Source organism: Rhinopithecus bieti, unplaced genomic scaffold, assembly GCF_001698545.2.
Source record: "Rhinopithecus bieti isolate Rb0 unplaced genomic scaffold, ASM169854v2 scaffold_54263, whole genome shotgun sequence".
NCBI classification, from domain to species: Eukaryota; Metazoa; Chordata; class Mammalia; order Primates; family Cercopithecidae; genus Rhinopithecus; species Rhinopithecus bieti.
Genome location: NW_016821166.1, coordinates 145,532 through 156,911, shown reverse-complemented (window position 1 = coordinate 156,911; position 11,380 = coordinate 145,532). Strand labels below are relative to the sequence as shown.

The 11,380-nt window shown below is 58.1% G+C and overlaps 1 protein-coding gene across 2 annotated transcripts in view; it reads left to right on the top strand.

The window, feature by feature from the left end:
* Positions 1-4,753: 4,753 nt before the first annotated feature.
* SMTNL2 (smoothelin like 2) overlaps positions 4,754-11,380 on the top strand; it is a 27,638-nt gene continuing 21,011 nt past the window's right edge. Inside the window, exon 1 of one of the 2 annotated variants that reach the window (XM_017860220.1) lies at positions 4,754-5,193. Coding sequence is in view for 1 of the 2 variants with exons in the window: in XM_017860219.1 (XP_017715708.1) it covers positions 5,693-6,091 (399 nt within the window). In the remaining variant the exon portion in view is untranslated. Of the gene's footprint in view, positions 5,194-5,607; positions 6,092-11,380 lie in introns of those variants that run through there. The other variant, XM_017860219.1, reaches the window with a different exon arrangement.

The following is an 11,380-nucleotide window of genomic DNA, read 5'->3' as shown; positions in this document are numbered from 1 at the left end:
TTTTTTTTTTTTTTTTTTTTTTTTTTGAGATGGAGTCTGGATCTGTCATCCAGGCTGGAGTGCACTGCAACCTCCACTTCCCCAGTTCAAACGATTCACGTGCCTCAGCCTCCTGAGTAGCTGGGATTACAGGCACATGCCACCACGCCCAGCTAATTTTTTGCATTTTTAGTAGAGATGGAGTTTCTTTTCTTTCTTTTTTTTTTTTTTTGAGATGGAGTCTTGCTCTGTTGCCCAGACTGGAGTGCAGTGGCGTGATCTCTGCTCACTGCAACCTCTGCTTCCTGGGTTCAAGCTATTTTCCTGTCTTAGCCTCCTGAGTAGCTGGGATTACAGGCACATGCCACCATGCCCGGCTAAATTTTGAATTTTTAGTGGAGACAGGGTTTCAGCATGTTGGCCAAGCTGGTCTCAAGCTCCTGACCTCAGGTGATCCACCTGCCTCGGCCTCCCAAAGTGCTAGGATTACAGGCATGAGCCACCGCGCCCGGCCATACGCTTAGAATTTTAGCAGACCCCACAGCAGCCAGAATCTGCATCTTCTAGAGACCTACTTCTGATTAGAGTGAGCCAGAACTGGGGCATGTGATATACATGTTCAAACTCATGCTCATACAACATTATACATGCAAACATTTAATACATGGAAGCATGTGTACACATGTGACACATGTAAAAGCATGTGGACAGTAAAGGCTGCATAGGACACATCCTGATGTCTACATTGACACATGTACTGGAGGCATACATATGTATGTGTGTATATAAACACATTCCTCACCTACAAGCAAGAGCATTGAAAACCCTCCTGTAAACATGGGTGCTTACAAATGTGCACATACCCCACACACCACCTATCCGTGCCAGTAAGGAGTATAGATGCCTGAACTCCCAGCGCTTTCCTCTACTCAGACACACTCACACATGCACATGCAAGCACCATGCATACCCAGACGCATCCTCAGATACACAGGAAAGAGATGAATATTTAAAAGTACACGTGTGTCTGGCAGAATGTCTGCTGGGACGGAGGGATGACGTTTAAAGGAGGGTTTGGTGGAGCAGAGTTGAAGTTATCCAGAGGGCAGGAGGGTCCCAGGATCAGCCCCTATGGCTCCGCTTCAGGCAGGCAGAGCTGTGGGACTAGGGCAGAGACCCATGCGTCCCTCTCCTGGGCACTGCCCTGGGACCCAGCTGAAGATAAGACTTGGAGGCTCCAAGACGTGCCCAGCATGGGGCCCCCACTCCTGCACAGCCTTCACCAAGTTTTCTACCTCCCTCTTTATCTCTCTTCTTGGCTCCTGAATCCAGCAACCTGGCAGGAAAAGATAAATCTAAGCCCTGTGTTCCCACCCCTATGGATCTCATAACAAGGCAACAGTTTCCAGGGCAGAGGCTGGATTTCAGGATTTGGGAGGAGGAGGGGGAATGGCGTGTTTGCCAGGGGTGGTGGGGTCCAGTCCCGGAGTGCACGTCTCCTCTGAGGCCTCATTAGCTTGCTCCCTGTGGGTGCCTGCAGCTGCAGACCATGACAAGTCAGAGGGTACGGCAGGATGCACACACCTTTCTGACTGTGACCCTGATGGCCGGGCCGGCTAGCTGCCCCAGCCAGCGAGACCTCTGTGGGGGTGTGGCAGGGCCAAGAAGGGCCCGACCCTCCAACCTGAGTCCTTCCTGGTGGAGGGGCTTGGAGGAATCCCCAGTGAGGTGTGCAGCTGCCTTTGACCCAGTGAGGAGGCTGATGCGAGCTTGTAGACAGGCTGAGGAGACCCACAGATCGCTATCCCACTAACACACCTTCTATGTGACCCATTTTATTTTATTATTTTATTTTATTTTGAGACGGAGTCTCACTCTGTCACCAGGCTGGAGTGCAGTGGCATGATCTCAGCTCACTGCAACCTCTGCCTCCCGGGTTCAAGCAGTTCTCCTGCCTCAGCCTCCTGAGTAGCTGTGACTACAGGCACCTGCCACCATGCCCAGCTAATTTTTATATTTTTAGTAGAAACGGGGTTTTGCCATGTTGGCCAGGCTGGTCTCAAACTCCTGACCTCAGGTGATCCGCCTGCCTCGGCCTCCCAAAAGACGGATCCACGCCTGGGATTACAGGTGTGAGCCACTACATCCGGCCTCTGTGACCCATTCTGATGAATGGTACCCCCATAACTCCAAGTCCGAATTTGGGAGCCATCCTTGCCTCTCTCCCCCTTCCCTCATTCTCCATTGTCCATGTATATAGCATCCTATTGGTTCCACTGACTCTCCAATGAGTCCCCTTTTCCCAGAGGACCCAACCACCACGTTTATTGAGCCATTACTAAAGCCAGCGGCTGCCCCAGGTGTGGGGACAGCCTAACGGCTGAGACAGCTCCTGTGATCCAGGGATGGAGTCCAATGTGTGACCACGTGTGTGTGTGTGTGTGCGCACCATGCATGTGGACCTGGGTGCAGAGGGCTGGAGGGGTGGCACCAGGCAGGTGGACAGAGCCCACTCCCACCTCAGGTGGGGGATTCAGCCGTCCCACTCCTTCTGTCCTTTCCCCACGCTATAAGCCCTACTTGTGTTCCCTCAGGATGTGAGGGGTCTGGAGAGCGTGTGAGACCTTCAGGGGAGAGGCTCGGGCAGGCAGAGAAATGGCAGTCCTCAGCACTGAGGTGGCAAGCACCCCGCAGGTGTGGGGGTGAGTGAGGTCACTCAGGCAGGTGTGCAGGTGACAGGGAGGAGGCCCAGCTCAGAGCCCTGGGGACCACCTCGGTGAAGGGATGAGCAGAAGCACAGTCAGGAAGGTCGCTGGGGAGGGAAAGAGGAGAATCAGGTGAGTGAGGAGGAGGAGGGAGTGGTCCTGGGGGGTCCCGAGGGCCATGGGGGGCACTGGAGACCTCTGAGGAGCAATTTTAGGGGAGTGGGGCCTGCGGCCAATCCGGGGAGCAGGGAGGAGCTGCCCTGACCTTGTGGAACGTGACTACTGTCCTGGGAGGTGAGCTGGGACTGGCGTGCAGGAAAGAGGGCATTGCACCTCAGGTCTGGGGGCAGGGCCCGGGTTCCAGTCCTGTCTCCGCATGCCTTGCTGTGTGGCCTTGGACCAGGCCCTGCCCCTCTTAGGGCCTCGGTTTCCCCGTCTCAGGCCCAAAGATGCTAACTTCCCTAACTTTGTGGTTTTGGCCTGGCGAGGATTTGATTTTGTGAGACATTGGCAAGGACACTGGGGAAAGCTTGTCCTGCATCCTGCATCCAGCCCAGAGCCAGAGCAGAGCAGGAGGCCGGCGGGCAGCAGTGGGGCAGAGCCAGGAGACTGGAGCGGGAAGGGCAGGCGCCAGGGCCCCCAGGCCTTGGTGGGAGTTTAGCCTCCACTTGCTTGCTGACATCAGGGCTGGTGAATGTGCAGGGAGTTCAGCCAGGTTCACGGGCCCTCACCTCCCTCGCAGCCTGGTACTGGGCAGGAGCAGAGTTGGAGGAGAGTGGGGGAGGGGCCTGCAGGGAAGGCTCACAGGAGCCCCTGGGCCTGGGAGCAGAGCTGCAGCCTCAGTCCATCTGTCATGAAGCCAGGTCGGAGGGTGGTGCTGACCCTCCGTCCCGTCCCCTTCCTGCCCCAGAATCACTCTCTTTCTTGTGCTCCTGGCTCTTCTCTCCTCTCCTAGGTGTATGTCCAGCTACTGACTCGGGGGGTCTGACTGCTGAGAAAAAGGAGCCAACGAGAACAAGACCAAGGAACAAGGTCTTGTTCCATCTGCCTTCCCAGAACCCACAGTGAACCCCTATCTCTGCCCTTGACAGAGTCCCTCCTTCGGCCCCAGAAACAGCCATGCTCCGTCCCCAAGAAGTTCCTCCTAGATATTCCCATGTGGCTCAGGAGGGGCCAGATAACTAACCTGAGGTTGGAGAGTGTAGATGGATCCCAGGCAGCCGGGCTCTACAATCTGTCACCTCCTCCTCCCTGCCAGGCTTCCCACCCATGGCCCAGCCAGCCTGCCTTCTCCTGGAGGATGGAGAGAAGGCTGGAGACCAACCTGTCCAGTCCCTCTCAAGGCTTCTCCACACGGTCCTTCCTTGGATCTTACAAGGGAAGGGACTGGGCTTCTGTGGCTGAGACCAGGGTTTTTGAACTCCAGGTTCTTGTACTGAGACCTGGAGGGGCTATGAGTGCTGTCTGCGGCGAGAGCAGCCGCAGCGTCTCTGGAGGCTGCTATTGAAGATTGCACCTGGAGAAAGCATTCGGGGAGCAGTTTGGCTTACCCCGTCCAGATGGCTACTTGAAACACACACACATGCTCACACATACATGCAGCATGCATGCCTTTTGGCATTTGACTTTTTCATGAAATAATTGCTGGAAGGCTCCTTGGATTAGGTAACCCAGCGTTTCTTCCTGTCCCCTTGGGGCTGGAGGCGGGGGAGGGAACCAGCATTTAGCATCTGTCAGGCTGCTCCAGTTCCTTTGGGGCAATGATGGCCAGTCCAGGAGGGTTTGTGGGCTCCAAACATCCTTGGGAGCTGAACACGATATGAACAAGCCTTTCAGACTTCTCCTTCCTGCAGGTCAGCTGGCTGTGCCTGCCCAGCCTCTGGGCCTCTTTCAGGCAGGCCAGGCTTGGGAAAAAGGCCAATTAGGAAGGGTTTTTTGCACAAAGGAGCATATGTTCCCATTTTTATTTTAAATCAGCTTTATGGTACAGTGAAAACTTAGAGTTAGCTTTGCCCATCATCCCATCGTCCTAAAGCAACACCTGTTTCCCTTCTTCCATTTCTGGTGATGGTTGGGGGTGTGCATTTGGAAGGGGGAACTATCTGGGTTCAGCCATGAAGAGTATTGACAAGGAATAGGGGTAGGACCCCTGGCCTGCGGGTAGACGCTAGTGACTGAGACTCTCATTGAGGGAGGGGGCGATTAGGGGGCGATTAGTCGCAAAGCCGCCCATTCCAGGATTTGGAGATTCAGCTGTAGCACACCTTTCTTTCCCTGTCTGCCCTTAGCCTCTCCAGGATTTCCTAACGGAGGTCCCTTGGTGGGGCGGGAGCCTCTACTGACCACTAGTGGGAAGGCCACGAAGATCTTGCTATACAGAGTAGGACTGGGAGGGGAGAGCGCATAGTTGCAGAGTCGCGGGGGTGGTGGGGAGGGGTAGACCTCACCACCTGTCTCCTCCCTGACGTCTTAGAACAGGTGCAAGAAATTCCAGGCGAAGGTCCCACAGGTGAGCGTGTGCCTGCGAGAGAGCCTTGCCCGCTGCGTAGGGAGGGCACCGCGGGGGAGGGCGGCAGCTCTGGAAGGTGCAGGTGTCCCCAGCAGCGGGAATCTTGGCTCCCGGCAGAATCTGGGCCTTGCGGGTGACAGCTACGAGCGAACGCGTCAGCCCGGGTGTGCTCTCCCGGGTCCACGGGGGACCAGGGCCTTCTTAAGGTGGGCCCGCCGCCCCTCCCGCAGGCCGCACGCCGCTCCTGTGGGGTCACAGGGCTCAGTCAGGAGCCGGGGAGAGGGGAGGCTGGGCGAGCTCTCCCTCCGCACCGTCCTGCGGGTCTCTAGGGCTGGGGGGGTGTCCCCGAGTCAGCCCCGGCCCCGCCCCCGAGGCCCCGCCCCGCGCCCGCCTCCCCGGCCGCCCCTCGGAAGAAGCCAGCGGCGGACGGCCAGTCGCGGCCATCAGGCTGATCCTCTCCCCGCCCGGCCCGCTCTCGACCCGCGCGCTCCTCTGGGCCATGGAGCCGGCCCCCGACGCCCAGGAGGCGCGCACTGTGCGCGAGGCGCTGGGCCGCTACGAGGCGGCGCTGGAGGGAGCGGTGCGCGCGCTGCACGAGGACATGCAGGGGCTGCAGCGCGGCGTGGAGCGGCGGGTGGCAGAGGCGGTGCGCCTGGCCGGCCCCCTGGCGCGCACGGTGGCCGACCTGCAGCGGGACAACCAGCGGCTGCAGGCGCAGCTCGAGCGCCTGACGCGCCAGGTGGATGCGCTGGGCTTGGCCAGCGGGATGTCCCCGGCGCCCGGCACTCCCTGCACGCCCAGCCCCCCGCCCGCGCCCGGGGTTCCAGACCGCGCGCCCCGCCTGGGCAGCGCACGCTTCGCCAGCCACGCCACCTTCTCGCTGTCCGGCCGCGGCCAGGTGAGCCCGGGGGAGCGCGCGCCCTGGCGCCAGGGAGTGGGGCTCCCAGCCGGGTGCTGCTCCTTCGCCCCAACTGCCTGTGTCCGTCCGCGTCTGCGGGGTTGGGTCCTTTACGGGCCGCTCGGACTAGGTGATGGGGTCCTGCCGGCCCTCCGGAGTTGGAGAGGGCGGGGGGAGGACCGCTTAGCCTGTCAGCTGCACCTGTCTTGGTCCCCCTCCCTTTTTTGGAGCCAGACTCTGTTTGCTCAGAGTCCTGTCTCCCTCTCTCCTCTGTCCCATGACACCAAGGGCTTGGGCTCCGAAGTCCGGCCCCTGACTGTTCGGCACTGCCTGGGGCCACGCGGGGCGTGTTGGAATGGTCAACACCCCTGCCTGCCCCCCACCCTCCATTCACGCTCCTGCTCCCCTGCGTTGCCGCTTCACTGAGGCCTGACGGCTCCGGTTATTGATTAACCCAGACTGAAAACTCAGGCCCCTGGATGGGTGGGGAGGGGAGCCGAGGGGGAAGCGATCAGCAGCGGTGTTTAGGAACTCTGCATCGCAGGGGGCAAATCCCTTACCGTAAGGGAGAGAGGTGGAAACCAGCCTTGAGCCGTGCTAGATTCCTGGGGTCAGTGACTAGCCAGAGGCCCACACCAAGTGGGGATGGGGCGGAGGCCGACGTGGACCAGTCACTACCTTGCGCACGGGCCACCCAGAGCGGTTAGAATGTTTCCATGGTGTGTGCAGTGGCCCTTGGGTGAGATTTTCCATCCTGATCAGACATGTGCTCTGGGATTGGGTTCCCAGGATCTGCGGCTTTGTAGCCTGCACCTGCTCCCTCCTTGGTGCAATCCGTGGAGCACTCAGATTTCCTGCTGTGGGCTGGGCTGGACCTCAGGGGTCCCGGAGGAGAGTATCAGTTTGGGTCTTCCCCCTGGAGGTCCCATCTAGGCTGGGAGATGGTCCCATACCAAGTTTGGGCAGCCAGAGATATTTTGCTCCAAACACAGTAGTTAGTCCCCTCTCGGTGGCTATCCCAGCAAGGCTTTGTGCTGGGGGCCTGGGGCTTGCTGCTACTGGTGCAGATGGGGATGGGATGGGGGCTATGCACAAAGCCTCAGAAAGGCGGAAAGTACTCACTGGTGAGCGTGCAGCCTCGAGGTATGCGAGTGGAGTGGACAGTGGCAAATGCCCCTAGTGTGCTGAGCAGAGGTGCTGGGCTTTGTCCAGCCTGTAAGAAGTTCTTAAACATGCCCTGATGGCAGAACCCGGGAGCGTCCCAGTGCTCCGTGTGAAGTGTCTGGAAGTGTGGATACACTTAAGTCTGTCTTATGAACATGACACTCTACATGACCATGGTCTAAAATCACCAGTGTGAGCTCACACGTGCCTCATCAACTGTGTCATCGGTTGTTTTTGAGGTTTTATTTGAACATGCATTTGCTGTTTGTCTGCTCATAGGAGCAGCTGTCCAAATTTAAAAAAATAATAATGTCAGAGTCACATATACATGTAGATGTGTGTGTATATGTGCATACACACACACACACACACACACACACACACACACACAGAAAGAGGATTCTCTCTAGTCGTGATTTTTGTCAATGGAGATTAGCCATTGTTCACTAACACCAAGCTAGTCCTCTTGGTCAGGGGTTGGTGGGCAAAGCTCGGGATAAGAGTCTTCTTTGTGTCTGGCAAGCCTTCTTAGGGGCGGATGGAAGGTGGAGGGTGGCTGAAGATGGGTAACTTAATTGTGATGGTGGCTGGAGATGGGTAACTTAATTGTGATGGTCCAAGGAGAAAGAAAGGGTCTGAGCTGGGCCATGGCCGTGGTGTGTAGCGGGGCTGCCTTGGACAGGGTTTCGGAGGGGGAATGAGCAGATGGGGTAGTCTCAGAGGGGAGTCCTGACTTGGGGGACTGCTGGCTCACTGATCTGGGCGGACATGCTGGGTTCCACCCAGGTCATGCTGAACATGAGGGGACTATGGGAACTCCCGGTGAAGCTGTCCCAGAGCAGGTGGATTCATGGATCTGGTGCCCCAGAGAGCGAGCAAGCCTGGAGATTAGAGAGCTCTCTGGGCAGAGGCAAAGAGTCTGAAGGAAATAAAAACCAGACCACGGAACTGCCAGGGAGTGAGGAGGACCTGAGAGCCCACTCTCAGCAAACCGGAGAGGGAGCCCTCCTGGAAGAAGAGGCTGAGGTCAGCGAGGACGCATCAGCCTGTTGGGGAGTGAGGATGGAGACCCAGGCACCCAGGGGCGTGAGCAGCAAGGGTGGCTGAGCACTGTGGGTGGAGCATGGCTGCAGTCGTCAGTTGGGTTAGAGGCTCTGCACCCCTTGAGCCCTGGCTCCCAGGGCCTGAGGCAGGTGCCGCCGGGCTGACCCCAGAAGCACCAATCCCCATCTCGCTTGCTGTCTTCCATCTCGGAAGCATTGTCACAGCCTCCAGGCCAGTGTCCGGCATTGAGAGGAGGGACTGCGTGGAGCCATCCACACGCTCTACCTCGTGTGCTGTAACCAACACTACGTGATCAAGAGGTTGGTCACACATAAGGAGCCAGGGCTCAGGGTGAGACTGGAGTGTGGACCACGGACACAGAGTCACAGCTGCACGCCCGGCTGCTGGGTGTCTGACCTCTCAGACTTTGTGTCTGTGTAGTGGGGGTCTGGGTGGGGCAGTCTCATCCCATTCACATGAGCCAGGGATGGCTGCACTACCTGGCATTGTAGAGGTTGGAGTCATGCCGTTCCTCTGTAACAAATGATGACATTTACAGACTGAGTTGCTTTCAAACTGGGGACTGAAGGATTGGAGGTAGATTGTCTCCAGTACATAAATGCACCCTGAACTCAGTGTAGGAAGGCTTGATCAAGTAATCCTGTCTGGCTAGGAGCAGGGAGCCGGGAGTCAGCTTGGGGCCTGGGGTGGATGGTGGCAGCCTGAGGCCAGGCCCAGGCCCCAGCAGGTTGGGCCAGAGTTGTGGCCTGGAAATGTCATCCTCAGCTGAGCTGGAGCCACTGGGTCCCCGTGCCCGAGGCAGCGGAGGCCCCAGGAACAGCTGCCAGGAGCCCCGTGTCAGAGGCCCGACCATGAAAGAAACCAGACTCGCCTTATCTGCCTTCCTTTCCCAGACACACTGTGCGATAAGAGGGGTAAATGCTTTAGGGAGAAGTTTGAATCAAGTGCTTTCAAACGGTGGCGTGAGTGGAGGAGGGCCGGGTCAGCAGTGTGAATTGTGTCAGGATGGGGCTTTGGTCCTGCATGAGCCTCGTCCCCATGGATGGGCCCGTGCAGGTCAGGCAGCCCCCAGAAGTTCTGAAATAGTCTTCCTTCCCCCACAAAAATGTCTAAAAGCTTTTCCAATAAGAAGGTCCCTGAAATCAGACTTAGCTCATCACCCTTCCGCCTTTGCCATAAGTCTCCCAGGCCTGGGCTCCCTCACGGGGGACCTCCCCTTCTCAAAACAAAGCCGAGGTGGGGAATCTTGGGCGGAGGTACCAGGCCAGCTCAACAGGACTTGTCCCCAGCCTCAGGGCTCTCCAGCGATTTCTACCCCGGTCCCAGGGTACGGAGGCCCCTCCCTGGTTTCCTTCCGCAGGACCGCGGCAGGCTGCCCCCACCAAAGGACAGCAGTAGCCCACCGGGGACTCTGCAGGAACAGCTCGTTCCAGCCCAGCCCTTTGGTTGAAGAGCTCTGAGTTCTGTGAAGGTCTGCTGGGGTGTGACCCCAGTCCCCTGACTTTTCCTCACCCTCATTGGCTAAGACAGATCCCGCGGGGCCGGGGCTGCTACTGACCCAGGTCCTAGAAGACAAGTTTGCCCTGAGTTGTCCTCTCTGGCCCCTAGAAGGCCAGAGCGCTTTGTGGACAGAGCCCTGGATTGGGTTAGGAGACCTGAGCCCCATACTTTGGCTCTGCCACTACCTTTAGCCATGGTGTGGGTTTAGGGGCTCCCCCCACCGCCCCGCCTCACCTTGGCTTGCTTTCCCCATCTGTGTGATGACGGGCTGGAGGGTGGTCTCAGAATAGCCCCTTGCCCCTTGACCTAAGGCATGGGCAGAGCCCTCTCCCCAGGTGAGGAATGCTTCGAGTCTTGGGGCAGGGGAGCTTGGGAGTCCGGGGTCAGCCCCACACCCCAGCCTGCATTAGGCCAGCCACTTTCCCTCCTCCCTTTGCCGGAGAACCTTTAGCGGGGATCTAACCAGCAGAGAAATTACTTCCCGGTCTGGTATAGCGCCTGGTCCCCTGGGGCATCGTGGGGGTTGTTGAGGGGGCTGCAACGTGCAGGGGCAGGCATCTGTGGAGGCCCCCCCCACCCCCATAGAGATACATATTTCCTGGGAAAATAGTTTCACCCTCAGTCTTTCCCCCTCAGGGCCCTGCCTGGACCTGTGGAACCTGTCAGACGGGAGCAGGGTGGGTGGGGGAGCATGGAGACCCCAGAGCCTGGTGACCTTGGGGGCCGGGGTTCCAGCTGGACTGGCTGGTTCTCCTCCCTCTGCCGACATGGTCCACACGGCCACAGCGGCCACAGCGTGGCTCTAGGGGCACCCACTCTGCCCTACGTGCTGGGCGACGCCCCGTGCTTTTCTTGCGTTCCTGAGAACGGGCCTGGGCTCTCCTCCTCCCACTCTTGAATCAAGAGCTGAGGGATCACCTCCTCTCCAAGGCTGGCTCTTCCCAGGCTCTGGGTCCTGTCTGCTCTGAGCTCCCCAGTGACCCCACCCTGCAGATGGTCCCGTCACCTTTCTCAACCTATAAATGTGGTCTTGCCTCTTCCTTCTGGAAAAACCCCTCAGACCCCTTCCCCTGGCCCCGCTCAGGGCTAAAGTTACTGTGCTGTCTTCATTTCTCTGGGACCTCTCCCCTAGGCCATCTCCTGTCCCCTGCCCCCCGTCCCCCGCCCCATGCTTCTGATCACCCATGACCTCTTCTTTTGCTGAACCCAATGGATGCCTGGTTGGATTTCCTCTTCACCTTTTCCTCGACCCCAGGTTGCCTTTGGACGCACCTGGCTTCTTTTTTTTTTTTTTTTTTTTTTTTTGAGCCAGAGTCTCCCTCTGTTGCCCAGGCTGGAGTGCAGTGGTGCAATCTTGGCTCACTGCAACCTCCATCTCCTGGGTTTAAGCGATTCTCGCCGGGCGCGGTGGCTCACGCCTGTAATCCCAGCTCTCAGGGAGGCAGAGGCGGGAGGATAGCTTGAGCCCAGGAGTTCAAGACCTGCCTGGGTAATACAGCGAGACCCCGTTTTCCACAAAAAAAAAAAAAAAAAAAAAAGACAAAAAAAAAAAAAATAAGC